This window comes from Pinus tabuliformis, chromosome 2_2 (assembly GCF_031772625.1).
Source record: "Pinus tabuliformis cultivar Carrire ecotype Pingquan chromosome 2_2, CPIR1, whole genome shotgun sequence".
Classification (NCBI taxonomy): Eukaryota; Viridiplantae; Streptophyta; class Pinopsida; order Pinales; family Pinaceae; genus Pinus; species Pinus tabuliformis.
This window is the reverse complement of record NC_142300.1, coordinates 1,015,864,810-1,015,891,532: the sequence shown is the minus strand read 5'-3', so window position 1 is coordinate 1,015,891,532 and position 26,723 is coordinate 1,015,864,810. Positions and strand designations below refer to the sequence as shown.

General features: G+C 39.5%; 1 protein-coding gene across 3 annotated transcripts in view; it reads left to right on the top strand.

The window, feature by feature from the left end:
• LOC149196818 (uncharacterized) overlaps positions 1–2,907 on the top strand; it is a 219,157-nt gene extending 216,250 nt beyond the window's left edge. For all 3 annotated transcript variants that reach the window (XM_089405658.1, XM_089405659.1, XM_089405660.1), the window contains 2 exons: positions 1,720–1,866; positions 2,273–2,907. In XM_089405658.1, coding sequence (XP_089261784.1) covers positions 1,720–1,866; positions 2,273–2,454 — 329 coding nt within the window. In that variant the 3' untranslated portion in view covers positions 2,455–2,907. The remainder of the gene's footprint in view (positions 1–1,719; positions 1,867–2,272) is intronic.
• Positions 2,908–26,723: the final 23,816 nt, after the last annotated feature.

Below are 26,723 nucleotides of genomic sequence, written 5' to 3'. Positions count from 1 at the left end.
TGCTCTCCCTCTGGCTCGAACTGCACCCTCACTGAAGCTGTGAACTGGGTAGCTCGATATCTGCAGAGCCATATTCAATCTTTCCTTATCCCTAATGCCCCATCCACCCTGTTCCTCATTCCGAGCTAACAAATCTAGTCAAACCAAGTGAATTTTCTTGTCCTTACATGTACCTGCCCACAGAAATTTTGCAAAAATTGCATCTATCCTTCTGATGATTTCTTTTGGCAGGTTGAAGAGGTCCACACTGATTTGATCATTACCAGTGTGCTGCCCAGCGACAGCTATTTATTTTCCCATATAGTCAATTTTTTTACAAACTTTCTCAGCAACCAGTCCCAGTCCTGATTCCCATATTTGTTTGGTTTCAGTACAAAACCCAAATATCTAAATCCTCCTGACAGCTTTATCTTCTTTACCCCAAATACCTCAGCTATCTCCAATGCCACCTCCTCTGTCGTCATGTCTGTGATCAATTCTGATTTCCCTTTATTCATAATAAGACCTGATGCTTCCCCGAAATTAATCAGAATTTGATGGAAAGCTCTCCATTCTTTGATGTTGGCCTCTCCTAAAAATAGAAGGTTATCGATGAACATGAGATATGGGTAACCGTAATTCTAGGAAACCTTGTCACTCTGTAGCCCACAATATTACCCTCCAATCTCGCTTTTCTGATGCCTCTGCTAAAGCCATCTATAACCAAAAGAAATAGAAGCGGAGACAGAGCACATCCTTGGTATAGGCCTTGAATAATCCTTAAAAAATCAGAAGGAAGCCCATTGATAATGACCACCATATTTGCAGATGAAATACAAGCCATGATCCAGTCTATCAATCTGCGACCAAAACCTATCTTATACAAAATCATCCTTAGGAATTCCCTATCTACACAATCATAAGCTTTAGTCAGATCGATCCTTAAAAGTTATGGATCCATCTGACGAGATTTGATAGAGTGAATGCATTCTTGAGTAATGGCCACAGTGTCTTGAATCAATCTGTTTTCTAAGAAGCCAAATTGTTCCTGCGTTATGTAAATGGCCAACACCACCTTGATTCTGTTTGATATAATTCTGTACACCGCTTTATATACAGAATTGCATAGCGAGATCGGCCGAAAATCCCTGAATCTCAAGTGTCAATATACCAATTAGTTTATCAGAACTTTGGATCTATGTATCTTGATGTGATTTTGCTTATTTACATTCCTGCATGCAATACAAATTACGAAACTTGAATATCTATTGTCTAATAGTTCACATTTTCAATGTTATGCATGAATTTATGTGATTTTAAGAATTAATTGTGAATATTTCAAATACTTTTTTTTTCGTTTTCCAATGCAACTATGCTTTTTGTCAGAGTCCTAGCCGACTCCATGACTGAGGGCTGATTGTGTCCAATCCATTTTTTAGCCTGATTACTTTGATTATAACCAGGCCCCCTCAGATGGGACCTGGTGGATGTTTTTTATTGCATTATACATTATCAACTGGCTCTCTCTAGCATTACTGGTAAAATAAAAGAAAAATAAAAGTAAAAAGTAAAACCAGTAGAATCTGTCAGTGGCTGATTTCCCAATTCACTTGCATGATCTTTTATACATTTGCAACTATATGGCTGCACTTAGAAATTGTTTTCAACTACTTGTCCCTGATTTGAATTTTAAAATCTGGATTATATTTCTTATGAATTCATCCTTTATTCACTGCTCAGACTTCAAGAAGCTCCAGTCATTGGAGCTATGTGGTGGAAGTATTACAGATGCAGGAGTCAAGAATATCAAAGACCTCACTTTGATGACATCATTAAATTTATCACAAAACTCCCATCTCACCGATGGTGCTTTAGAATTTGTCTCAGGTATCTCTCTTTCTTCTCCTTATTTTCATTATTGTGACCAACATTTTCATTCATTAACAACATCAAGGAATTTACTGTTCTTATTTTAAGAGTACATGTTCATGTTTTAAGGTCCGGGGATCAGATTTCATAATAACTGTTAATTATCATGATTCTAAAAGTAGCTAATCAAATGGTCAATTTGTTATTATGTTCCTTGGAATACCAGAATGTATTGCACATCGTTTTATACCCATCAATTCCAATACTGAATTTGGAATCTCTATACTAATTTTTTTAACTTGGAATCTAAAGTAAAGTGCAATTCCTATCAAGTTCTAATATTCATTCCATTTTTCTCCATGTCCTTTCTTCATAGCTGATTTTTAATTCTCTCAATTATGTTTTTTGTAACTGTTTCATACAGGAATGACTGCCCTTGTCTCGTTGAACGTTTCAAATACTCGTGTAACAAATTCAGGTCTACAGCATCTCAGGCCATTGAAAAATTTGACCTCTTTATCTTTGCAAGCCTGCAAGGTTACTTGGCCTGAGATTAAGAAGTTGCAAGCAACTCTTCCGAATCTGGCTGGTGTTCGTCTTGATTAAATTTAGTCTTCCAAAGATGAAAGCAATATTTCGTTTTAAGGAAGCTTCTATTGAAAACAAAGTTGATAGACTATACCAACCTGAGTGTGTAAATAAGCTAAGACTTGAAGTTTTAAAATGTGTATGTATAGCTGGTCCGTGCACTTATATCTGCAAAACTTGAAATGGCATTGTACATAGTGACCAAAACTTTCCTATCGCCACTGTTTACTTTGCATAGATAGAATATCTATTATGTACATAATCCAACTCTGTAAAATTTGTATAGCTCATGTTTCATCTCCATCTGCTATTGGCATACCCTTACTTAAACTATCAACTCTAGGTTTGGGGTTAGACATATGATGAATTGCAAGGAATTGTTGATATTCTGAACCTTGCAGTTTTTGTCGTATTGTAAAGTTCTATATATGAACCGTTCTATATATGTAAAGTTATGGCATTCAATGCAAACCTTTGTTATGATGTCATTTTGAAAGTGAATGTGCTATACCTGCTCTTCTTTTATTCTCTGTATTTAATTTTAGCAAGTGGTTGAATTCTATTTTATGGACAGTATCTTGTTAGTAAATAACCTACTCATTGAACTTTAAATTCTACTTCTGGTTTGAACATAATATTTTTATAGAGAGCATAATATAATTTTGTGCTTCTGAACTAGCGGAGGAAACTTAGTTGAGGCTAGGAAATTGAGATTCCCTCTATAGTTGGAGGTCAAACTTGTAGGATGCATCTACGAGTTTTCACAAATTCATCCATCAATGCATTTGGACATTTTTCAAGCGTATGAATAGTCTTAGGAATTTTGGGAGAATGTGTTTCAAGCATACTGTTAGATCATTTACATTGTTTCTCTAGCTCTCATTTGTTGAGCAAATAGTGTGAACCAGAGGAACAATGTAAACGGGTTGTTATTAGGTAGTTACATGCTTCCAACCAACACATATGTTAGGGTACTTGTTTTTAGCAATTCATTTGTTATTGCTGCATTGTATTTGGGTTTTTACTATCATAATATTGGTGCAGCTGGATGCGTATTTGTATTTCATAGTCAATGTAGGAATTTCAGAAGATACACTACTGTCTCAATGGTAGAACGTGTGGTTGATAAGCGTTTTGTTCTTTGTGAAGGCTTCTAGGAACATGGATAGGTAGTTTAATGTGCTTCTTAACACTTGACCTAGAGATCTGGATCATGCAAGGCACATTCATATGTTGAGCTTCTCTTGTTTGTTTTAAGTGGGATTTGCAACTAAACTTAACCTTCCGGGGCGGATGGCATGACTTATTAGCATAGTTTTAAAAACCGGTCTGGTTGAATCAGAAATTGGCCAAACTGGCCGATCAGATGCTTGAGCTTGCTAACCAGAGCAATAAACCCGATTCGTTGGCCAGGTAGGACTGGTTAAACCGGTCCTAATCTGCCAGGTCCATAAAAAACTGCCCCCCTTGGACTCTAGCATGCACTGGTTTTGAATTTTTGAAGCAAGAGACTTGTTGTTGGTGAGATGTATAGCAAGTCTAAATTTTCCACTCAAGACTCTGGATTAATTCCCAAGGGACAAATTTGATTGATAACAAATAGCTTAGTGAGAAAGACATTGTTATGGCGTTCCAGTTTACGAGCTTACTTACTGCTAAAGAGAGCATGCATTTAGTATATACTATATACTACTAAATAGGAAACCAAGACCACTCAATGAAACAACAATATGTGCAACCCTCGTCAAAATGTTACACATACTCTTGATTATTAGAAATGACGATGGTTATGCATATCATATTGTTGCAACGACTGGATTATTTACAGATAAATAGGCAAGTTGTGTCTATAGCAGTGTTTTTAAAACCGTTTTCAAAAACCGGTTACCGGTCAAACCGGCCGGTTAGCAAGGCTGCCGGTCCGAACCGGCCAAAAAACCCGGTTTGACTTGGCATTTCACCTTTTTTTGGCCCTAACCGGTGAAAACCGGCCGGTTTAGGACGGAACCAGCCGGTTTGTATCAAACCGGCCGGTTCTGTCCTAAACCGGCCGGTTTTAGGCACGCCCACCGTAAAGTTTAAAAACCATATTTTTCACTGTGTTTCAGGGATTTTGGGGGGAAACTAAGGGTGTTCAACCCTAACAATGTTAGAAATTAATGGTAATGTTAAATTCTTAAAGTAAAAGTGACATTTCCTTTAATTTTCATTTTCATCCTTTTACTTAAATTTTTAACATTACCATGAAATGACTCAGGATGTTTGAGAGTGGTTTCGACCTCATTGGATTTCATATGGAGAAACTAGAATTTTAGATTTCACTCAAAATTCAGCAGACTTAATGGTTTTCAGGATTTCATGGTTTGGGGCTAAACAATAAATACAATCGAAGCTCCAAATGATGAACAAAACTCCTGATCTAGATGCCATTGTGTTGGACAATATTGATCCAACATCAGAATGGGTGGAGGAGACTGAAGAACCTGTGTTTGAGGCTGATTTTGATATCGACATGGCTTTAGCAGGGGATGATACAAATTATGTGGTGGCATCAGAACTAGGATCAATAGCGGCATCAAGGAAAGGCAAAGAACCAATGGAAGGCACTAGTTATGCAGGTCGACAAACTCGTGCTTCCATTAGGTCCACTTCTATTGTCATTGGTGGCATTAATACTGAGGTTGCAGATCAGGCTGAGGCATCCTCAGACTCTGAACCAGATGATGTCTATGACTCTATGTAGCTCCTGATGATGATCCTGTGTCTAGTAGTGGTGATGAACTTGATGATTGATCATGTGTACACTGTAGACTTGTAGTAGGTCAATGGCCTCATAGCTTGCCGCATTGTTTTTAGACTTTATAGGCCATTTAGAGCCTCATTTCTTATGTATTTTGCTATTTTGTCGATGATATGTATTGTACTCGGTGCCATTTTGATATATTCACCTTTACATGGTATATAAATGAGCAAACTTTGCATATTTTGTCTCTATTAGCTTGGAATCATGGTTTTACATCTTAAAAATAGTTTTGTTTCATTAAAAATTAATTATTTAATGTATTTTTTTAAAACCGGTTCGTTTAGACCAAACCAGTCCCGGTTAGATCGGTTCCGGTCGGTAAACCGGTTCATTAGGTGGACCGGTCCGGTCACCGGTTCCGGTTTTAAAAACATTGGTCTATAGAAGGGGAAACATTAATTATGGCAATAGGTTGACCTTTACCCCCATTATTTGTACTCCACAAGACGAAAAGTTAGACCAAATTCTGGGAATTTTTCTATCAGTTGGTTTTTATTCTTTCAACCTGAACTGTTACAATCTACTAGTTATACTGTTTATGTTTGATGTGTCTATGTATGTTCTAAGTTCTAACAAATATGTCTCGCAGTCAAAAAACTCACCAACACTTGCCAAAACATGGGAAGTCAAGTCGGCTTAACCTAGTGTTGGTTGAGTTGACCATCCTCACCAAGGCTCACTAGTCGTGTAGCACTCACTAAGTATAGAGAAACTCGATGAGTTATTGAAGTGAAAACTTCTTGATAAACAGAAATATATATATAAATATTTTATTAACAAATGAATTGACAGATGATGATGTTTACAATGGGGGTTCCTGGCTTATATACCGCCATGGGCACCCTTTGGGGAAAGGGGATGATCTTATGGTCGTGCCCTTTTGTCTAATTAAATAATAAACCTAAAATTAAATACTAACTAATTTTTTACATAACATTGCATTTCTCTCGAAAGAATGCTTTGTCCTCAAAGCATAAGTAGGACAAAGCATAAGTAACGACGGATGTTGTTGACAAAATGTTTTATTCTCCCAAGAAGCATCTTCTTCGGGTAAGTCCTTCCACTTGATCAAATATTCCAAGATGATCAAAGTCCCACACTTTAGAAGGTATTGGATTATTGAATTTAGGCTTCTGTGATCCATATCAAGTTGAGAGAAGATTCTTTGGCGAAAATCACATTAGGATTCTTTTGTCGACGCGTTTCGAACCAACTAGTGTGGTTCATCGTCAAGACAAGTTGAATGAACAGATCTCGCTTTTCAAATTAATCTTTCAATTTCCGTTTTTTGGTGATGTGGATATCGGTATGGCTTGATGTTGACAGGGTCTGATCCTGCCTTCACTTCTATTGTATGCTCAATTTCCCTATTAGGCGACATTTTCATAGGTAGGTCTTGAAATACTTTTTCATGCTTCTGAATTAGATCTTGTATCTCTGGTGACTCTTCACTGGTCATATTTGCAGATAACATTTCTAATTGGTGACATTGTACTACCGAAGCGGGTGCTCCTTTTTGAATCATCTTCATCATCTGAATCACGGTGCTTAGAATCTGTGTAATTTGTACTTTTGACCTCCCCATTTGAATTTTATAAATTGTACTTGGTGGTTGGTGGCATAAGTACTTAAAGTTCGTAGCCATTGGATACTTAAGACTACATCTACTCCTCCTAACGGTAGCGTGAAGAACGGAGACTCTAAATTAAAGTCTTGAATCTGCAATTTGACCTTATGACATTTCCCCACCTTTTCAATCTTCTTACCGTTAGCTACCATCACTTTCATGTTTGGTAAGGGAAATGAAAAAATATTGAGTCTCTTTGCCACGGTTGCATCTAAAAAATTGTGTGCTACCAGAGTTGATGAGAACCACTACGTTGTTCTTCTTTATGTGTCCTTTTAACTTTAAGGTCTGAGATTGTGATATACCTTTCATAATTGATAATGACATTTGCGGAATACTTCCGTCATCTAATTCTGGTGAGAATTTTGAGGCATCTTCTATTTCTTCTATGTCAGAATCTTAATTGTTTGAATCTTTGGTTGCTTCACAATTATATAGGTTCTTTTGTTATTTTCTTTTAGCACATCTATGTTTAGGGTCCCACTTCTCACCACAGCGTTTGCATTTACCCTTTTTTATCTTTTGCATTTCCACATTAGATTTTTCATCTTCACGATGATGTGGTGGAACATATCTCGTATTATTTGAGTCCACAAGCTGGGGTATTCTTCGTCTTGAATATGTTTTTTCCGCTTTTGACCAAAATATTGGTTCGAATTACTTTTCGGTTGTTTTTGCTTTTTGTCTTGCTACTTCTATTGATGTAATGTCATGCATTTCAAGTTCTACTTGTAAATGGGTTTTGAGTCCCAAGACGTATGACTGAATTAGATGAGACTCTGATAACCCAGGTACTCGTGTTACTAAGGTCTCCCATTCTTGAGTGTATTCATCCACACTTCTTTTTTGTCATAATTTGATGAGTTTTGAAAAGAACTCTTCTTCCTTTACACATTTGAATCTTCTAAAGAATGCATCCTTAAATTTTCTCCAACTAATGATGTGTGTTGTCTTTTTCCGCCACATATACCAATTATATGCTTCCCCTTACATTTTCATGGATGTGTGCCTGAGCTTTTCGTCATCATCATTGATGTCATATATCTCAAAGTATTCTTCTGCTTTATTTATCCATGCAAAATTTCTTTTTTCGTTTTCGTTGAATTTAGGCATCTCGACTTTTGCCCTTCGTCGGTATGTCGCTAATGGTTGAGCAAAAAAGGGGTGTTGATTGGTAAAGGTATCCCAGAGTTGTTTGTTTGTAAGAGTCGCGTTACTCACTTCTTGGTGGGGTGTCACTGATTTTTTTGGGGATTCAGCGTTTTCATAAGAGTCTGTTGACTTTGTTGAATCTGATGAGTTGTGCTCTTGATTCTCTTCATTTTCTTGTAGTAGTTGTGCGGGTGTGCAATTCGTTTTTTTACACAGAAGTTTCAGCAATGTTAAGGACTCTCTGAGATCTACCTCTGTTTGGACACGGTTATTTTCCATTTTTATTTCTATTCGATCTATCATATCTTGAAGTTTTTGGATATTGTCAGCTTGCCCCTTAAGCTTGATCTCGAAATCATCTAATCTTTTATTGATCTCGCCGTGGTTGTTATTTATCTTATGCTCCGCGTCCACCAATTTTTTTGGAAATCCGCCATTGTCATTGTCGACATTGAGCGAGTTTGTAGGGGCGTGTATTTCTCTGCCAGCTTATATATATCCTAAAAGTTACTTTAATATTTTTAATCCTCTTTAAAATATAATTCAAGTTTTATTCTCTAAAATGGATTTTAGTTTTTATACTTTCCGTTAACCTTTTTAATATGGCCTTGTGTTTACTTCTTATCTTACCAATAACAAAATGTGTGTATAACCTTAATTTAAATTTAAGGCGTATAAATTCTTCTCTCTAATGGACATGTTGCGCCTTCTAACTACCGTCGCGTCTTTTCTTTATCACGGATGGTGCAATTGAATTGAATTGATGTATCATTGTGGAAGGCAGCAGTGATAATTTGACCAGCTCTCGGCTATCACGACAAAATCTCTGCCAGATATTTTTAGTTAATTTTGTTGTGGCAGCATGGTCATATGTAGGATTGTACAACTATGAGGACGTATCAAATCAGTGTTGTATAGACACTCAACGGTTTTCTATTTCTTCAATGGATCAATCATACGGCTGTAACGATGTTTGTGAATACTGATGGAGTAATTAGCCCAAATATGTATGACAAATGTGGACTTTATTTTGAAATGGGAATATAGCGGAAGAGGCCCAGGATGGGGCGGAGGATGTCGGCGGGGACGGGGTGTGCAGAACACTGTGGACGGGGGTTTTAGCGTATCCGCTGAGGATTTGTATGGCAGAAAGTGCGTGAGGTGGAAGAACAGATGCAGGGATCACGATGGCGGAGTCGAGGGCGGTAGACAAGGCAGACGGTGTGCGGAGAGGGCGGACAGGGTGTCAGTTGTGAATATGGCAACGGACAGAATAGTGATACGTACAGTGACAGCGGTGGATGGATGCGCGAACTAGCGCAAGCGAGAGGATTCGACCGCTCTGATACCAATGAAGTGAAAACTTCTTGATATATATATATATATATATATATATATATATATAAATGAATTGACAGATGATGATGTTTACAATGGGGGTTCTTGGCTTATATACCGCCATGGGCACCCTTTGGGGAAAGGGCATGATCTTATGGTCGTGCCCTTTCATCTAATTAAACCTAAAATTAAATACTAACTAATTTTTTACATAACAGTTATTATCAAAAAATCAAGTTAATATGGAATCTTCTAGTTCCGCTAGGCCTAGCGCTTTTGCTTTTGCTTTTGCCACTGCTAGTACTGTCACTGAGGCCGAAAAGGAGTTTGAGGAGTGCTCAGACTTTGAGTGAAATGATGTTTATTTTCTCCCGGTGATGATCCCACGTGTGGCCTAATAGCTTGAGTTGTAGCACTATTTTTGGAGTCTAGAGGCCATTTAGAGCCTCATTACTTATGTATTTTGTTGATGATATGTAGTGCACTTGGTGCCATTTTGATATATGCACCCTTACGTGGTATATAGATGAGCAAACTTTGCATATTTTGTCTCTAATGGATTAAAATTATGGTTTAGTCTTAAAAATATTCCTTCCATTAAATAAAAATATTTAATGTATTTTTTTCAATTCTGGTTTAATCCGGTTTGGTTTGGCTATGGTTTGAATCTCGATTAGATAGGTGGCTGGTTCAAAACCTGGTTCTGTTTTTTAAAACTATGCTTATTGGAGATCAAATGTAGATCTAACTTTCTATTCATTCATGGGATTTGGGAAGGTCATGATTGGGTTATAACTTTGGACCCCCCTTATTTGTGTATGGATGGCTACCTCTTAGGCACAAGTTGAAGTTATCCTTGATGTGGAAATTTGAGCACCTACCAATGCGCATCTTCTTAGACTAGGGACTGCAATAATTTATAGTGGTTATCATTATTATTCTAGTTAGTGCCTCCATGGTTACCCAACATATGGAACAAGATTAGTGGAATTTTATATAGCAAGAAGCAAGAAAAATAGACTAGGGTTTGCAATAATTAATAGTGGTTATCATTATTATTCTAAATAGTGCCTCCATGGTTACCCAAAACATATGGAACAAGATTATTGGAAATTTTATATAGCAAGAAGCAAGAAAAAACCATCATAGAATGAATTAGTTCAACGAGCAATTTTGCTTGTCAAGGTGATTGAGGAGTTCACGCTGGATCTACTTGTATGTTTAATATCAAAGTAAAGTGGAAAAAGGAGAACAATTTGCAAATTGAATTAGCACCCTCAACCTTGTTTCAGTTTGTTGTCGACTTTAATTACCTAAGTAGTCTGTTGGGAGCTTTAATTATGAGTAGCTCACAAAAAGGATAGTATGGAAAAGGCTAATGATAATAGATGACTTTACCACTCTGGATGGTTTGCACACTTGAGGCCATCAATATGAGAATGTGAGAATGCCATGGGGAAAGTTAAGCTAGTTATTAATCTAAATTTTGAAGAAAGGATATAATGGAAACAATTCAATGCGTATTCTTGATCTGAAATAGATCAAATGTCAAATCTAGTTTTAATATTGATAAGAAGATAAAGTTGGCTAAGTTGATGGAGGTTAGTCCCAATTGAGTAATGAATGAGAAAACATGGATGAGAAATTGTATTGCAAGAGCCAAGGGAAAGTGTAAATGAGAATGGATTGTTTCAAGGCCAAGTGAAAAACAAATAGGTAAATTCTTTTTTCAATTTTGGGTTTCGATGCAATCTAATTTCTGCAATGTCAGTTAATGAGATTGGTTTTGAAACATATAATCATTTACAACCATGTCCAGTGAGCTTCTCACAAAAGAATTTTTGCTATGAGAATCAAAAGGTGGTGTAAAGTTAAGTTTGTCATTAATTGTAGTAGTGTTGATGAAGTGGAATGTTTTCAAGCACCACTTGATGTGTGTGGTGTAACCTATGGGGTATAGAAGCACCATTTTAATGGGAAAAAAAGTATCATTTGGTCAAAGGTGGTAGGATATACCTCATCAAGGCACACAAAGGAAAAATTAAAGAGGTTATGGGGTATAGAAGCACCATTTTAATGGGAAAAAAAGTATCATTTGGTCAAAGGTGGTAGGATATACCTCATCAAGGCACACAAAGGAAAAATTAAAGAGGTTTTGATTATAGACTTAATTTGCAACAATGAAAAGAAGAGTCTCTTCAAACAAGATGTGGAATTGAACTTGGAGAAGGGGTTGGATGTTATATGCTTCTACTTTCTTCATAACTACGTTTTCATGGGACACAAAAGCCTCCCCATTGGGGAGGTGTGATAAAAAATGGATCAAATGCTTAATCTAATCTAGCTCTGAAATGCATAAGAATATAGTTTGTTAAATGTCCCATGAAATCCTCTCCAATGGAAAGGTGTGATCCAAAATGGACTAAGTGCCCAGTTTATTTTTGAAATGGATAAGAAGAAAAAAGTTGGTCAAGTAAAAGGATGGGTAAAAAAGAGAACTAAGTTTGGTTGTTTGAAGGCCATCAATCTAAGGAATTGAATAAGTATGTGCATGTGCAATAAAAAGGTAAAAGTACATGGATGGGTAAGAAAGAGGACTAAGTTTGTTGGTTCAAGGACCAACCACTTAAGCAATTGGTTAAGGATGTAGATGTGCTATAAAAAGGTCCACACTTGTTGATTTGAAGTGCTAGGTCAAATAACCAACTTGAAAAAAATTAGCGAAAGTACATGGATGGGTAAAAAAGAGGATTAAGTTTGTTGGTTCAAAGGCTAGTAATATAGGAATTTGTTGAATTATGGTATGTTCTATGCTTAGAGTAGTTTACTTCTTTTCTTCTTATTAGCCACTAATTAGCAATCACATATACATTAAGTAAAGTGCAGATAGAACATTAAACGATCGACAAAAAAACAAGCTAAGACAAGAGACACAAGTTATGGTGGCTAGCTAGGAACAAACCCTAATGCGGGGAAACCCTTTGATCAAATCTTCTTTTATCTTCAATAGTTCAACATAGAGAAATAGTACAAGATCAGAATTTTGTAATTTTATATCGACGGCAGCGAACCCTAGATCAGCAAAGTCAAACGAGATTGAAATTGACCTCCAATATGCTTGGTCAATTTCCCGGTCAACTAGTCCTTGAACAACCTGAAGAAACAACCCATAAACAGCGCCAAAAACATAGTCAAATTGTTGTTGAATGAAGTCAACCTGCTGCCCCAAACTAGGGTAGTCAATGCTGGTCAAACCAAAGGTCATATTACCTCGGTTTGCATGCCAAAATTTGTGGCTTGCCTAGGAGAGGCAGCGACACCAAAACCGCACTCTTCTAAGGTCAACAATTGGTCAACGCTAGTCAAAGAGACTTTCAGCAGCTTTTGTGTCCTTTCTTCATCCTCCTCCTTTCCACGTGTGAGTTGCTCCTTGTGTAACCCAAAGCTAAGGAGAGAGAGAGAAGAATGAGTGAGGTGAGATGAGTTGATAATGAATCAACCTCACTTGTACTTATATGATTTGCTGGGCATGTGTGCCACACATTTAGCTGCTGGCCAACCTTGACAATTTGTCAAGGAAATACAAATAAATCCATGTCTCCATAAATACTTGTCGGAATCGGATGATATTTAGATCAATCTTACACCTCTCGGCAAGAGGAATCTAAGAAAAATATTAGCTGCCATAAATAAGATGACCCACATGGAGTTTGGCCCTAGTTGCCAATTTTAACACTCCCTCTCAACTAGGGAGAACTCCATCTACTAATTTGTTTGACCGTCGGTACTATCCCAGCCATCAAATGCATTGTCTTGCACTGATGACTTTGCTCTTCTCTACTGAACTATGAAGAAGAAGAAATGATAAAGGATGTATCATACCATCCTCCACTGACTCGAAGTCAGTCTTAGAGTGTGTCATACCACTCACTGATCCCAGATCAATGGAGGTCATCCTAGCATAGGGGTACGATAGATACAACGATGCATCCATCGATAGTACTACTAATGGTCCCTAACCCCATTTCCCTACTCATTGATCAGATGAAAGGTACTTGCCATGAGTCCCAGACTACATGGGTAGAATGTCTCGATAGGAAAACTAATCATCCTGTCCACAGGAGAACGAATCATCATGTCCAACAGCCGCCATAGGAGAACTAATCATCCTATCCCACAGTCGCCACGAGAAAACTAATCATCCTACCCCACAGTTGCCAGAGGAGAACTAATCATCCTGTCCCACAGTCGCCACAGGGTGTCACAGGGGAAGGTTAAATCTTTCACCTTGTACATAGTGCACCACCAGGGGATGGTGAGTCGCCCTGTGGTCGCATGTCGCTCCAAGAAGTACCCCGCGCCCCCCTGGAGCTCCCAGAGCTCAATATATGCATCATACACGACCCTCATAAGAGGGTCTCTCAACAACACCAAGTCGTTCTCGGAAAGTCAAGAATTTGACCTTTCCTAGGGGCTTCATCAAAATGTCGATGACCTATTCATCTGTATGGATATGTTGGAGCCTTATTGCTCCCCATTGTACCATATCCCAGATATAGTGGTACCTGATATCGATGTGCTTGGAGCGATCATGAAATACGGGATTCTCTGATAAATGAATCCGACTCTGGTTGTCACACAGGATCACAGTAGTATCCAATGTGAATCCAAACAACTCACTGAAGAGCTTCCACAACCACACTGCCTCACAAGAGGCCATACTAGTAGCAATGTATTCTGCCTCGGCGGTGCTCAAAGCCACCGACTTCTGCTTCCTGCTCATCCAGGATATCGACGCAGATCCCAAAGAGAAACAACACCCAGAAGTGCTCTTTTGGTCCACCATATTGCCTACCCAAGCAACATCGGTATATCCATGTAGTCTCACATCTCCGACAGTGTATCTCAAACCATGTGTGATTGTGCCACGAAGATATCTCAACAGATTCTTGGCTCCAATCCAATGTGTGTGGTTAGGCTCAACCATATTTTGACTCAACGTGTTGACTGCAAAACATATATCCGGACGGGAGTTCACCAAGAACATCAATGCTCCGATGCGTTGACGACTCGATAGGGTTTTGTAAAACGGATCTGGCAGCACTACCGCTTAGCTTCTTGAAGTCAAGCTCCATCGGGGTAGTCACTATTGATTTGGGGTAGCATCGGATTTGCTCTAGCCACGAAATTTGATGGAGAGGTTAAGGCACATGAGATCTCAAATACCCAGAAAGGGTTTGGGCAGATTCTAAACAGTGCAGGAGATATTAAAATAATTAATATTGTGAATGGAGTCACTAAGTCTAAACTTAGGGAAAATAAAATATTAATGTGTATTAATATGAAACTATGTTAGAATGGTCCAAAAAACATGGATCAAGCCAGATCTAATCTTAGCCGTTGATTAGGGACTTAATTTCGACCGTTAATATGTCAACCGAAAAATTATAAGAGGAGGCTTGAGGGTCGCTTGGAGAGTACACCATAGTGATCAATGATTCTATTCTCCAGAGCGGGGTTTGCTAAGAGAGATAGAATTAGTGATCGAGAGTTGCAGCTAAGGGGCATTGAGGACAGAGAGACAGAGAGACAGAGATAGTGTCGGAAGAGCAGCAAGTAGCCAAAGAGAGTGACACAGTAGCCGACAGGGCTCACGCAGAGGCAGCCGAGAGCTGCACAGAGCCTCTGAGAGGCCAACATTGTTGACGCAGAGGGCTAGAAGGCTGACGCAGGGCCTCCTAAAGCTGACGCAGTTCCATTTAGGGTGACGTAGGACTAGCGCTGGGCAGAGAGGGGCTGATGCAGTCCAAAAAGGGCAGACGCTGGGGTTTCTAGGACAGATTGGAGCTGAGGAGCTACCGGAAGGATTATCTGGGGTTTTAGCCAGGAGATTTGTCTCAAACTGAGAGGTATTACTGCCAAGGAAATTCTCTCTTGGGTAGGCCAGTTTCGGCACCCAAATTTTACTCTGATATTGCTTAATAAGAAAACTCTTAGATAGCTGCACCGATTTTCCCACATTGAGTTTTTCCAAGGACATTGGTCCAAAAATAATGGTGTCCTATGGTGTGATTGTATCTGTTTCTTTCAGTTGTTGATCTGTAATATGTTGAGCATGCACTAGTGTTTATTTTCAGTATTTACATTGTAAATAACTTGTTAAGTAACATAACAAGTAGGTAGGAATAAATCAGATAAAGTGCATGCAGGGTTTCTAACTAAGTAGACCTAGAAACTTCAACATGGTATCAAAGCGTGATTGCAGATCACAAGAGCACTGAGGACATCAGCCGAGCAGAGCAATAACAGCAGAAAACAACTGTCTCGAGGTTACAGTAGTTGTTTCTAGCAGAGCAGCAACGAGGGAAGGATGACGCAGTCCCTGCATCATCAAGGGTGAGCCGGGAAGAGGCAGCGTAGAAGCTAAGGAAGGCAAAGGAAGTCTCACGCAGAGCCACACGGAAGCTGGGAGGGCTGATGCAGTTGGCTGAGGAGGCTAGGTTGCTGGTGTCGGGATTGCGCAGAGCCTAGGAACTCTCACCTTTAGGTTGCTGGAGTTTAGAAGGTTGTGGGAATATTGCAGAGTGGAGCTGGTGAGGTATTGTAGAAGAGCATCACGGCACCACTGTAGTCAGAAGAGTACCTGACAAAGCAAGGCCAAGAGGAGGGAGTTGTTGCTGAGGGTTTCTAACCGAGGAACCTGGATCAGTGATGCGGTTGCACATGGCGATCAGAGTAGGGGGCATTTCGACAGTGGTAGAAGGATTTCCAGGAGGGAAATCAGGACTCAGAGGGAGTCCAGAATAGAACTTCCAGACGGGAAGTAGAGACTCAGAGGAGTCAAACAAAGAACTTCCAGGAGGGAAGTAGAAGAGTATCATGGCACTACATGGAGTAAGAGACCAGGGTAGACTGAACGGAGCGTCGAACTTCGCAGTCTAGAAGGCCAGAATCTTATCCGTACTTGACAGAAATCGTGTCAGGAACTTTGCCTTGAAGGTAGTAGCTATCCCAGTTGACCCCAATGATAACAACAAGTACGAGGAGGCAATGGCGAGGGCCAAGAGCATGATACTTGACGGGGTCAAGAATCATGTAGTACCACACATTGCCGAGAAGGAAACAGCTTATGAGATGTGGGAGGCTCTCAAGAAATTGTACCAGCGTACTTCTGTGCAGAGAAGAATGCTACTTGAGAATCAGTTGAGGTCGTATCAGATGAAGAAGGGAGAACCAATTGACACCTTCCTCGGAGGACTGAATGAGATCTGACATCAGTTCACTGCTATAGAAGCCACGCCGTATCAGGAGTTGATGGTGGGGACAACCCTTAATGTTGTTTCAAAAGATTGGGACGTATTTATCCAGTGTATATTGGGCAGAGGGACTCTCCCACCTTGGGACAAGATGTGGGCGGCTCTTCGCCAAGAAGAAATCAGAGGGCAGTCGAAGACGGGTAGCAACAGCAAGGGGATCAAAGTCAAGCAGGAGGAGGAAGATGTTGCCCTAGCATCTAAGGGAAAGCAGGAAAAGCGGAAGAAGAAGGATCTCTCCAAGATCAAGTGCTTCCACTGTGGAGAGCTGGGTCTTTATGTGACCTAGTGTCTAAGGAAGAAGAGTAAGGGAGAGTCTTCCGAGACTAAGGCAGCGCCAGTAAGGGCAAAGAAGGAAGTTTTGACAAACGATGATTGTGCCATGAGTGTACACGCGCCACTTGAGCGAAAGTGGGGAGACATCGAGTTGTAGCCAGAAGGACTATAGACAATGAGGGGCAGGATCCTCGAGGTACCCAACCTCTTGAATTATACCTTGCTATGGGAGCCCCGAAGAGGAGTGGCAGGACTGGCTGAGTCGGGTAGAGACGAATGCGGATGGAGCGGCAAAGAGAGCTACAATGCAGGAGTCTCAAGACAGCGTGAGTCTAGCAGGCTGCAGCAGTGCGAGAGGCACAGGAGTGTTGCACCAGTGCAGGATGGCACAGGAGTGTTGCACCAGTGCGAGATGCAAGGAGTTTTTGCAGCAGTGCAGAAGTCAGAGAGGGAGCACTTGTCAGCGGCAGAGGGACCTTCAGCATCAGTGGGTGTCTCTAGCCCAATAAAGAGGTCAAATTGGGAGATTAGTGACTTACTTCTCAGTAACTGAGTTGCAGTGTAGCAATGGGCAGCGCGATGCAACATGATGAGAAGAGGTGCAGTGCTGGGAGAAAGGACCAGCAACAGCATGGATGCAGAGGGAGCTGTCGTATAGATGTAGCAATGCCAGTGGCAAGAGGCTGTTGGGCAGTAGACCTAGCATCAGCACAGAGACTGATGTCAGATGATTAGAGTAATACTCAGTGAGGAGTATTGTTAGAGCACAGTCCTCGCTAAGAGCGAGTGTTGATTTGGGGTAGCATCGAATGTGCTCTAACCACGAAATTTGGTGGAGAGCTTAGGGCACATGAGATCTCCAATACTCAGAAAGGGTTTGGGCAGATTCTAAACAGTGTAGGAGATTTTAAAATAATTAAAAATTTAATGGAGTCCCTAAGTCTAAACTTAGGGAAAATAAATATTAATGTGTATTAATATGAAACTATGTTAAAATAGTCCAAAAGACATAGATCAAGCCATATCTAATCTTAGCTGTTGATTAGAGACTTAATCTTGGTCGTTGATATGTCAACAGGAAAAGTATAAGAGGAGGTTTGAGGGTCACTTGGAGAGTACACCAGAGTGATAAGTCATTATGTTCTCTAGAGCGAGGTTTGCTAAGAGAGATAGAATTAGTGATTGGGAGTTGCAGTTGAGGGGCATTGAGTACAGAGAGACAGAGAGGCAGAGATGGTGCCGGAAGAGTAGCAAGTAGCTAGAGAGAGTGACACAGTAGCCGCCAAGGCTCACGCAAGGCCACTCAGAGGCAGTCGGGAGCTGCGCAGAGCCTCAGAGAGGCCAATGTTGCTGACGCAGGGCCTCATAAGGCTGACACAGACCCATTCAAGGTGACGTAGGGCCAGCGCTGGGCAGAGAGGGGCTGACGCAGTCCAGAAAGGGTAGACGCTGGGGTTTCTGACGCAGATTGGAGCTGAGGAGCTGCTGAAAGGATTATCCGGGGTTTCAACCAAGAGATTTGTCTCAAACTGAGAGGTATTACTACCAAGGAAATTCTCTATTGGGTAGTCCAGTTTTGGCACCCAGAGTATACTCTGTTATTGCTTAATAAGAAAACCCTCAGATAGTTGCACCGGTTTTCCCACATTGGGTTTTCCAGGGACATTGGTCCAAAAATAATGGTGTCATATGGTGTGATTGTTTTTGTTTCTTTCAGTTGTTGATCTGTAATATGTTGAGCATGCAGTAGTGTTTATTTTCAGTGTTTACATTGTAAATAACTTGTTAAGTAACATAACAAGTAGGTAGGAATAAATCAGATAAAGTGCATGCAGGGTTTCTAACTAAGTAGACAGAGAAACTTCAACAGTGACGGGCTTGCAGTCCACCATACCGAACCTTTCCAATATCTTCACCACATTTTCCTTGAGATAGGAAAAACTCCCCTGGTTTTTGCCAGACTTCCAGTGCTAGGAAATAGTGCATCAATCCTAGGTCCTTCATCTCAAACTCAAAAGCCAACTCCCTCTTACATTTGTGAATGAGAGGCTCTGCACCTGTTAGAAAGAGGTCGTCAACGTACAACACCAATATGAGAGGTTTGTCATCTTCAACCTTAAAGTAAAGGTTAGGGTCGGCTTCACTCCTAGTGAATCCCAACTTCATCAGGTAGCTATCGATCCTCTCATACCACGCTCGGGGTGCCTGCTTTAGCCCATAGAGGGCTTTCTTCAACCTGCACATGTGAGATTCCCGATCATGAATCTCAAATCCTTTGGGTTGTTCCATATAGACTTCCTATTTGATCGAACCATGCAAGAACGCGGTCTTGACATCCATCTGATGTAGGTTCCATCCTTGCGAAGTAGCAAGGGCTATGATCGAGCAGATGGTGGTATATCGGGAAATGGGTGAAAATATCTCGTCATAGTCTATTCCTTCCTTCTGAGAGAAGCCACGAGCGACAAAACGAGCCTTATACTTTTCAGCACTTCCATCAACTGCATGCTTTATCTTGTAAAGCCATCTCGAAGTGACAACTGCTTTGTCTTGGGGTCTGGGGACCACATCCCAGACATCGTTTTCATGATGGACTCATATTCCTCAATCATAGCATCCTTCCATACTTGATGTTTGACAACTTTTTCAAATGATGAAGGCTCATTTTGGATGATCGTGCTCATGATGGTCAAGTATCCCTTATACTTGGTTGGCTTCTTACTTTCCCGAAAAGTCCCTCTTCGTGCAATGTGTCTTTCAGCATCATCAAGTGTCCCCCTAAGCCATGAAGGCCTTTTCCTAGAAGAGGAAGGCTCTTGCGGAGGGGGATCAATAGGATCCGTAGCTTCTTCCACGCCGGGCATCGTCTCATCTTCCTTTTCCTTCGATTCCCTGGTGTCAGCGTCTTTAGATCCCCTTTGAGTAGGAAGATTGTCAACTTTGCTAAGAGTGATATCTTCATCAAAGGTGACAGAATGGCTAATCTCAATTTCCCTTTGACCAGGCACAAGATTCTATATCCCTTAGTATTTTCGCTATAGCCCACGAAGATTCCTTTCTTTCCAGATGCACCCAATTTATTCCTTTTCTCCTTCAGCGCATGAAAATATACACAACTTCCAAAAATTCTAAAATGAGATACGTCAGGTTTCTTACCAGTGAACATCTCTTCGGGAGTCTTGGAACCCAATTCTTGATGAGGGCATTGGTTTTGCACATATACAATGATATTCGCAACTTCGGCCAATATAAACTTCGTAAGTCTTTGATCATGGAATATAGCACAAACAGCTTCCACAATTGTACGATTCTTCCGTTCTGCCACACCATTCTGCTCAGGAGTATATGGTGTTGTAGTCTCCCTCTTAATGCCAGTCTCTTTGCAAAATTCATGGAACTCATTGGATTCACACTCAGTTCCATTATCAGTCCTTAAAATATTGATCTTCTTTTCGGTTTGATTCTCGATCAAGGCTTTGAAGTGACGAAACCAAGTGAACACTTCATCCTTATTTTTCAAGAAGTATATCCAAGTCTTGCGAGAATAATCATCTGTAAAAGTGGGGTAACATAAATATCCTCCCAAGGAGTTCACAAGCATCATACTAGATATGTTTGAGTGGACCAACTGCACTATATCGGAGGTCTTGCTTTGGCTTGAGGGGAATGGTCCCCTTTTGAGCTTCCCTTCGGCACATCTAGGACATACACCTTCTTGCTCTACTCAGAACTCGGGCATCCATGTCACCATTTGTCTTGCATTGGGTAGAGTTTTATAATGAAGGTGAGCAAACCTCCAATGCCATAATTCGGACTGAAGTGATGTGTCACAAGACATGAGACCCAGCAGACTTCCTCCGACCTGATATAATGAATCGACTCGAAACCCAAGAGTGAAAGCATATTTAAAATTATTTTTCCATACATGTACCTTGCCATTGATGAAGGTCACCTTGTAGCCTTTGTCTTCCATTTCCGAAACGGACACCAGGTTCTTTTTGAGATCAAGTACATATAGGACTTCTTGCAAATGAATTGTATTACCCTGATTCAATTGAAGAGTGACATTCCCTACGCCTTTCACGGGATATTTTGTGTTGTCGCCAAGAACAATTTTCAGGTTGGTCTCCTTCTCTATCATATTAGAGAGAGCTTCTTTGTAACCAGTGAAGTGCCTTGAGGCACCACTATCAATTAGTCAGTGTCCCAGTGAGTCCGGGGGAGCAATAGTAGAGAGGGCCGCTGGTAGACAATATTCATCTTGCTTATTGTTAACAACGTTAGATTCATACCTGGAGTTTCTTGCCTTCTTGAAGGGTTGTCCTCTTCCTTGATTTCTAACATTTCTTTTACCTCTGTCATTTGACCTGTCGTTATTTTGATTGCCTTGAGAGTGATTTTGGTCATCGTCATGGTGTGAGTCCCTTTTATCAGGGCACTCCCTCGCATAGTGGCCCATTTTGTTGCAATTGTAACATCATCCTTTTCTTCCACCCTTCGGTTCAGCCTTTCCTTTGAATTTAGCCCCAGAATTGTTTCTTCTTTTAGCATGAGAAGAAAAGGCAAAGGGATTGCCTTTAAGTGCGGGCATTTCTTGCTCTTCCATCCTTGTTTCTTCTTGAATACATCTAGCCATCAATTCCTCAAATCCTGGGATGACATTATTGTTGAGAAGAGTAGTCTTGAATATATACCATTCAAATGGCAGTCCTCCAAGAGTTGTGATAGTCATTTCCCTGTCATGAACTACTTCCTCAATAGATAGGATATCATTATTGATCTCAGTGATCCTCAAGAAATATGCTTGCATACTCTCATCTTTGCCCTTCTTAATTTCCTTCAGCTTATTTTTAAGGAACAAAACTTGATTTGCATCATTAACTTTAAATAAACTCACTAATCTATCATAAATTTCCTTGGAGGTGGTTAGCTCGGAAACATATGCCATCAGGCGCTTGTCGATAGAGTCCCAGATGATCTTCTTTGCTTTGACTTCTCCCTTGGTCCACTCGTTGTTGGCAGTAGCGGATGCATTTAATGGAGGTGCAACAATATTGTCTCTCACATGGTCCAACACTTCTTGATCCTCTAAAGTCAAATCGAGAGACATCTTCCATCTGGGATAGTCAGACTTCTCACGGAGCTTGTCTTCGACGGGGAAGAGTGTTGAGGACCCCATGAAGCTTTTAGGATAGCCTTGCCAACCTTCGATGATTGCTTTTGCTCTTTCTCTAGCTTGGGCTTTGTCTTCACCTCAGCTTTGATACCATGTTGAATTATGGTATGTTCTATGCTTAGAGTAGTTTATTTCTTTTCTTCTTATTAGCCATTGATTAGCAATCACATATACATTAAGTAAAGTGCAGATAGAACATTAAATGATCGACAGAAAAACAAGCCAAGACAAGAGACACAAGATATGGCGGCTAGCCAGGGACAAACCCCAATGCGGGGAAACCCATTGATCAAATATTCTTTTATCTTCAATAGTTCAGCAAAGAGAAATAGTACAAAATCATAATTTTGTAATCTTATATCAGCAACAACAAACCCTAGATCAGCGAAGTCAAACTTAGTCAAACGAGATGAAATTGACCTCCAATATGCTTGGTCAATTTCCCGGTCCACTAGTCCTCGAACAACCTGAAGAAGCAGCCCATAAACACAGTCAAATTGTTGTTGACTGAAGTCAACATGCTGCCCCAAACTAGGGCAGTCAACACTGGTCAAATTGCCTCGGTTTGCGTGCCAAAATCTGCGGCCTGCCTAGGAGAGGTAGCCACACCAAAACTGCACTCTTCTAAGGTCAACGCTAGTTAAAGAGACCTTCAGCAGCTTTTGCATCCTTTCTGCGTCTTCCTTGCCCTTCTGCATCCTCCTTCCCACGTGTGAGCTGCTCCTTGTGTAACCCAAAGCTAAGGAGAGAGAGAGAAGAATGAGTGAGATGGGATGAGTTGATAATGAATCAACCTCACTTGTACTTATATGATTTGTTGGGCATGTGTGCCACACATTTAGCTGTTGGGCGACCTTGACAATTTGTCAAGTAAATACAAATAAATTCATATCTCCATAAATACTTGTCGGAATTGGATGATCTTTAGATCAATCCTACACCTCTCAACAAGAGGAATCTATGAAAAATATCCACTGCCATAAATAAAATGACCCACATGGAGTTTGGCCCTAGTGGTCAATTTTAACAGAATTAGATAAGTATGTGGATGTCCTGTAAAAAGGTCTAAAGTATGTTGCTTTGAAGTGTCAGGGAAAATAATCACCTTGTTATTAACAACAATAGGGATTATATCACTGATGAATTTATCTTGTTAATCTAAGGTTCGAAATGCTTGCAAGATGTTATTCGTTGCATGTGCAAGCTTTAGATTCTCAGTTTCGTTTTGTTTAAAAAAGAGAAAAAAACCTTAATCTACTTAAACAAACAAACATCAAGTAAAATGACAAATATTTTCTGTAATGTATATATGAAATTGTTCCCATGGAAACCATAACTCGTGTGATCAAAACATGAATATATTTTCAAATAATATACATATGTGCATAAACAAATTAAGTCTAAATTCAAGATATGCAAAGAGACTGATTCGTGTACTATTTGCCTTTTTTTTAAGTTGGAAACATGGCACAACTAGAGGAAGATATTCATGTTATTGTTCATAGTAAGTACTTTGGGAGTTGTATGACATGGTATGTTGAAAAGGATTATATGTGTTGTGTATAACAAATGTAAACACAACCATAAGATCCATTGTATCACTTTTTTCTATGAAATAATATCTTTTTTTATGGCTAGGAGGTGAAAAATAATTGTTTTGACTCAAAAATAATTTTCTTTATATTATCGAAAAGGCTTAGAAGGGTCTAATAAATGTGACAATGACTTATGACTCAAGAAAAACCCTAGAAGCCTACAATGTAGGCTTTGACCTAATAAATAAATAAAATGAGCATGAAAAATCATTGTTTTGACTCAAAAATAATTTTTTTATATGATACAAAAGGCCAAGAAGGGTCTAATAAATGTGACAATGACTTATGACTCAAGAAAAACCCTAGAAGCCTATAATTTAGGGTTTGACCTAATAAATAAATAAAATGAGCATGAAATGCATGCTTCAATTTTTTATTTTTTTTTTAATTTCAATTTTACAATAAATATATAATGACAAAGTACAATAGCAATTATGAACGTTGACCATAGTTACATTTTAAACATATGTAGTGATTTATTTCATCTAGACTACTCATTTGATCGAGCCGAGTCTTTTATTTAAGGTACCTTAACCATTTTTTTATTCAGTTTCTTTTATTTAGTGATTAAAGGTGACAAGTTTTCAATTACCTTATAATTACTTAGTAGATAAATGAGAAATTGTACATTTAAATGTCAATTTGGTATTTGTATGGACCATGCATTATATATGCTAATACAATCTGTTAAGTGCTAATGAAATCGTAGTGTTAATTAAGTATTATAGAGTTGGATGTTAATGTTCCTTTTCAAGCCACTATGCAAAGAAAACCACACAGTTGCAAGAATTGAAATGTTACACTTAAAGGAATTGAAATGTTAACTACAACACTTGCAGAAAAAGAAGTCACTCTTTTTGGAAAGTAAACACACTTGGTAGGAAAGTGAATCACTCTTGTTGGAAAGTAAGCACACTGGCAGGAAAATAAATCGCTCTTGTTGGAAAGTAAATTGGGAACTTGTTCAAGTTGTTTGTTCAATTCTTCACTATATAACATGAATACACATGTTGAAATGAATCGGTTGAATATTAAAAGTGTCTAGAAAATTATAACTCATGAAACCTAATTTAATAAGCTAAAAAATAATTGATATTGCAGATTGGAACATAGAGTAAATAATTAATTCAAACGAGTGGAAAAAAACATTAACAATTAGAAACCAAAGTAGCATACTGAATGAAATGAACTGTAAAATGAAACAAAAACTACTCTAGCTAAAGTATAGGTAGTACCTGACTAAGGAATGGACCCTACCTCCTTAAAGGAGGCTCTAGTTAATTATGCAACATAACACCTACATTATCATCACATCTTACATATGGAACAAAATTTAAACAAGAATTAGTGAGCTTTGTATTAACACTAATTAGAATGCAATTTTTAATACACTAGCTCCCCCCCTTACTTGAGTATAGCAGGGTATTTATACATAATAATTCTATCTCTTAAATTAATCATGGAGTCTAAGGACAACCATGAGAATCTTAGATTCTCAGGCTATCTCCTTTCATTAGACAACATTGCCAAAAAATATAATGGTTAGAAAGTTGTTTACTCACTTAACCATCACAACAAGTAGGAGGTTGGGTCAAAATGGGTGCAATCAAATCCTCCATGTTGAATGGGCTAACCACCTCGTGTCATTTCCTATGTTTGTTAACAAGTGGTTGATCCCTATACTAGGCAACCAATAGTGATGGTTGTGCATTTAGTAGTTGACTTGCATAGTAGGATTACCATGTTACTACAGTTATCCACGAAGTTACAACGCCATGGATAAGAAGGTGCCACAGTTTCCATCAAAGGTTGTTTTTCCAAAGGTGCTGCAACAATAGTGTGTTGGAGGTGCTACAATAGTGATCTGAAATGGGGGTTTAACAACTTGTTATGCTTACAAGAACCTCCCACTCAAAGCTTAACAAATAAATGATCTAGCTTATGTATGACATTTGCGGAATTAATTACTTGAAACAGGTGTATGTGTAATTTCTTTTAACTGTTTAAGTGCTTTAAGTCCATTTGTTTCTGCTGATATTAAACACACATAACAACCATATAATGCAGCAAATAAACATCAACAAATAACAGAAAATTTAATCTAGGAGTTCACCTGAATATTGTGGGCTACGTTTCCTTGAGCTTTTGTCATCTTGACTTGGCTCTTTGGGATTATGGCAAAGTTTCTTTTACAAGTTCCACACTTAACTCCAAAGGTTACTGAACTGAACCAATGGGCTTAGAATACCATCTATATCCCTGTCATGGTTGTCATCACTCTGCAAACAGATCTAAGCTTCCTTAGACTTGATTCCTTCAATCAGTGTTATGAGCTTCCCTGAGCTTCTTGATGGCACTAACTCCTTCAGAATTCTTTAACTGTCAATGAAACCTATTCTACTATCTCCAACACATATCAGACACCAACAATAGACTGATCATTTGCTCAAAATGAGCACTGCATCACCAAACTAGGCCTTCCTCCACGATTGGCACTAGGCTGCCTGAAACTTCCCTGTAGCATCTCGGCCTTTAGAAGTCTCCAAATGCTTCTGCAAATCCTTGCAATGGATTCAGAAGGCTCATTACAGTCAAGAATGACTATTGGTTCGCTGAGAACAAGCACTGGTAGCTCCTACCATTGCCTCCAACCCCTGGTGGCCCTGAGCTCCAAAATCTCCCTGGATGAAAATCTCTATGAATATGACTTCTTCAGCTTCTCTGGATTGTTCCATTGGCTTTATAAGGCTCCAATTAGCCTAGCTAACCTCTTGTTTCACTCTTCCTGGTCGAAAATTGCTCCTGGAATGCATTTAGTCAGTATCCCCTAGGAATACTCCACCAATTTTGGTGAACTGGCACTTAACTCCAGTTAAAATTGGCATAACCTCCCTTTTTAGCCGCTTCGCCAAAAAGAACTGTCGAAACTAACTATTATAATTAATGTTGAGCGCGCATGTGAACGGTTAATCCTTCGGCGGTTAGGGATAACTGCGTAAATCTGGCG